Source organism: Papaver somniferum, unplaced genomic scaffold, assembly GCF_003573695.1.
Source record: "Papaver somniferum cultivar HN1 unplaced genomic scaffold, ASM357369v1 unplaced-scaffold_29709, whole genome shotgun sequence".
NCBI lineage: Eukaryota > Viridiplantae > Streptophyta > Magnoliopsida > Ranunculales > Papaveraceae > Papaver > Papaver somniferum.
This window is the reverse complement of record NW_020640717.1, coordinates 1,529-5,000: the sequence shown is the minus strand read 5'-3', so window position 1 is coordinate 5,000 and position 3,472 is coordinate 1,529. Positions and strand designations below refer to the sequence as shown.

Sequence of the window (3,472 nt, the reverse complement as noted above, 5' to 3'; positions counted from 1 at the left end):
TAAAAAAACGACCTAGTCCGCGACTCAGCCATAACAATTTATTTTTTTTTGTGATTATTTTGCAGGTATAATTTAGCAATTTCTCCAACAGTGACTATCAAAATCAACATAAGACATAGCATTGGTACACGTACACCGATTAAGGGGTTCGGTTTCGTTCATTTTTTGTTCATTATTTTCAAAAGTTCAATCACCTTCTCTTTTGTTCTCAAATAAAAAAACCGTACCAAGAAAAATGCCTGCAAACAAAATGCAATCATTCTATAACATACCAAGGTAAAACTCATCAAAACTCCAAGCAAATAAAATCACAAGCATTTAAGGTGTACACTTAAATCAAAACAGTATGATAGGTAGTGTACGAAGAACAAAGATGAAAAGGGATTACAACATCTGGTAACATGATTCAAAATATACTACAACACCAATTAGAAAAAGAAAGAGAAACATACTAAAACCTAACTTGTAGTATTAGTGGTGAATGGAAAAGTAAAGGGAAAATTGGGAAAATGTCCCATGAAATTTTTTTTATGGGAAAATGCCCCGCCGTCAGTGTTTCTGTCAAAACTCTGTTAACTGGTCGATATTTCCACATGTGTCGTTAAGTGATGTTACATGTGCGAAAAATGGCATATGCCCGTTCACAGGATTTCGCCACGTGCTAGTCTTGAATGACGGACGACTGGAGATGAATATTCTCCTTCTCCTCTATATCTCTTTCTCTCCGTCGACATTTAATCACATCAAGAAAAACCAAAGACAGTGAAACACATTTGCAGTGAGAATTCAATGGCAAGGTTGAGTGAAAATTGAAGTTTTGTGTTTAACTCATGTTGATTAGTTTTACTTGATCTACCAAGGAGATAAATAGAAGAGTTCTGCTGTCAAAAATTTGAAGAACAGTTAAAGTGAGTCATTGAAAGATGAAGAATCAAAAATTTGAAGAACAGTTTCATCGTAAATACATGAAACTCATTTCTACTTTAGATTATCTCGTAGCAATTTTAGTTTGAATTTGATAAAGTTGTTCAATTGAATTAGGGTTTACTGATTTTTGGGAAATTTACATTTAGGGTTTTTAATTGCTGAAATAAGGGTCTTTAATCGGGGAATGACTGAAAATTAACGATATAAAATTCGATTTTTCTGAAAAAAAATTGGGTTTTTAATGGTGAAGGATATATTTTCAGTGGGTAATGGTTTGTGATGGATGGAAGTAATTTGGGTTTGTAATTTGGTTATTCTGATTTTGGTTTTTTGGGGTTTCAAGTGTACATGGGTATTATCTTGTTGGTGATAAAAGATGAAGATGAGATTGAAGTTCTGCCATGTTAATTGAAGATGAATGGGGTAGGAAAACGGGACGAAGGAGAAGAGAAGACTGTTTCATTTTGTGCATTGAGATCAAAACCGTATCAATGGAGATATTGACTGGTCAATTTCGTGATATTGACTATTTGGACGGAAAAACTGACGGTGTGGCATTTTCCCATAAATAAAATATTCATGGAGCATTTTTCCTATGGGGCATTGTTATATGGGGCAGTTTTCACATTTTCCCAAAAGTAAAAAATAGCCACCATAATTTTATAGATGAAATGTTTTACACAATTTGGCGGGAGAGAGTAAATTTTATAGAGAATTTATTTAACCCGCAAAAAGGATATTTAAAAAAGAAATAAATATGCTCATCCTATTAGTACAACACAACTGTAACACAATTTTCAAAGTTCGAGATGTTTTTCTTGAACTTTTTATGTGGAAGTTTCAACACAAATCAGCAAAAGACGCATTCACAAACGAAGGATACGGATGAGCCGTTGGAGATACTCTACTATCAGTTGTCTCCAACACCTCAGATTCCTTTACCTGATCACCCAAGTTATGGAACAAAGAAAAATTACTAATAAATGTTAGAAACCAACCTCTTAAAACAATCAAATACCATCATGCATGACTGGTAGAATCTCAAAAGGGAAACAAAGAATGAATATCAAATTGAAAATAGCGTGAGAATGAGTTACAAAAAAATTGAAATTATTCGCTCATTTGTTTAGCGCGGAGACAAGGAATGGTATGATGAAAACGAAAATGAGTATCTCATCTCCACTATTCACGTATACACGGGAATGGAATTTTGGCACAAAGCCTAGCCCAACACGGTTGAGTTTAATTCATCAATTTCTCAGCCCAGCAGGGATATTTCACGTCTTTATTATTGTTTTGGACCTTTGGGCTTTGGTACGTAATCAAGTCATAATATATTCATGCAGTATAAGACCCGATGTTAAAGGAGAGAAAATAATCAAGTCATAATATATTCATGCAGTATAAGCCTTGATATTTTCCTTTTGCCAGAGAGAAAATAAGGAAACTAAAGCAAAGACAACTCTATAAAAACCCACCCCCGAAACCCTAACCTTAGAGAGGAGAAGAAGAACGCCGCGAGAAAGAGAGAGATGGGTAGAGTTATCAGAGCTCAACGTAAGGGAGCTGGATCTGTATTCAAATCCCATACTCACCATCGTAAGGGACCTGCAAGATTCAGGAGTTTAGATTTCGGTGAAAGAAATGGTTACTTGAAAGGTGTAGTTACTGACATCATTCATGATCCAGGACGTGGTGCACCATTAGCCAGAGTTACTTTCCGTCATCCGTTTAGGTACAAGCATCAAAAGGAGTTGTTTGTTGCAGCTGAGGGTATGTATACTGGTCAGTTTTTGTATTGTGGGAAGAAAGCTAGTCTCATGGTTGGTAATGTTTTGCCATTGCGATCAATTCCTGAAGGAGCTGTTGTTTGCAACGTTGAGCATCATGTCGGTGATAGAGGTACTTTAGCCAGAGCTTCTGGTGATTATGCTATTGTTATCAGTCACAACCCTGATAACGGAACCTCAAGAATCAAGCTTCCTTCCGGTGCCAAGAAGATTGTACCAAGTGGTTGTCGTGCTATGATTGGCCAGGTTGCTGGTGGAGGTAGGACTGAGAAGCCCTTGTTGAAGGCTGGAAACGCATACCACAAGTTCAGAGTGAAGAGGAACAGCTGGCCTAAGGTTCGTGGTGTGGCTATGAATCCAGTTGACCATCCCCATGGAGGAGGTAACCATCAGCATATTGGACATCCCAGTACGGTTAGCCGTGATAAACCTGCTGGACGAAAGGTTGGTCTTATTGGTGCTAGGAGAACTGGTCGTCTCCGTGGACAAGCTGCTGCTAGTGCTGCTAAGACAGATAGGGCCTAAGTTGGTTTATAATTAATTGATACATTTTGTTTCTAAGTCTTAGGATTTACTTTTTTATAGTCTACAACATTAAGAGAGGTAGTTTCAGATTTAAGTTGTTTTTGTTACTGCTATTCAATTTGGATCTCAATTATCAAGAGTTTTTTATGGAAGATGTTGGTAAGGTCTTTTTCTGTGGTCTTTCTGCTATTGCAAACAGCACATATTAACAAACTACTGTGAAAACACAA

At 36.8% G+C, this 3,472-nt stretch overlaps 1 protein-coding gene across 1 annotated transcript; it reads left to right on the top strand.

Annotated features, from left to right (window-relative positions):
* The first annotated feature begins 2,443 nt into the window (after positions 1-2,443).
* On the top strand, positions 2,444-3,242 carry LOC113341509 (60S ribosomal protein L8-1-like). Its single transcript, XM_026586359.1, has one exon. It carries the CDS (start codon positions 2,460-2,462, stop codon positions 3,240-3,242), a length of 783 nt encoding a protein of 260 aa, XP_026442144.1. The 5' UTR covers positions 2,444-2,459.
* The last annotated feature ends 230 nt before the right edge of the window (positions 3,243-3,472 follow it).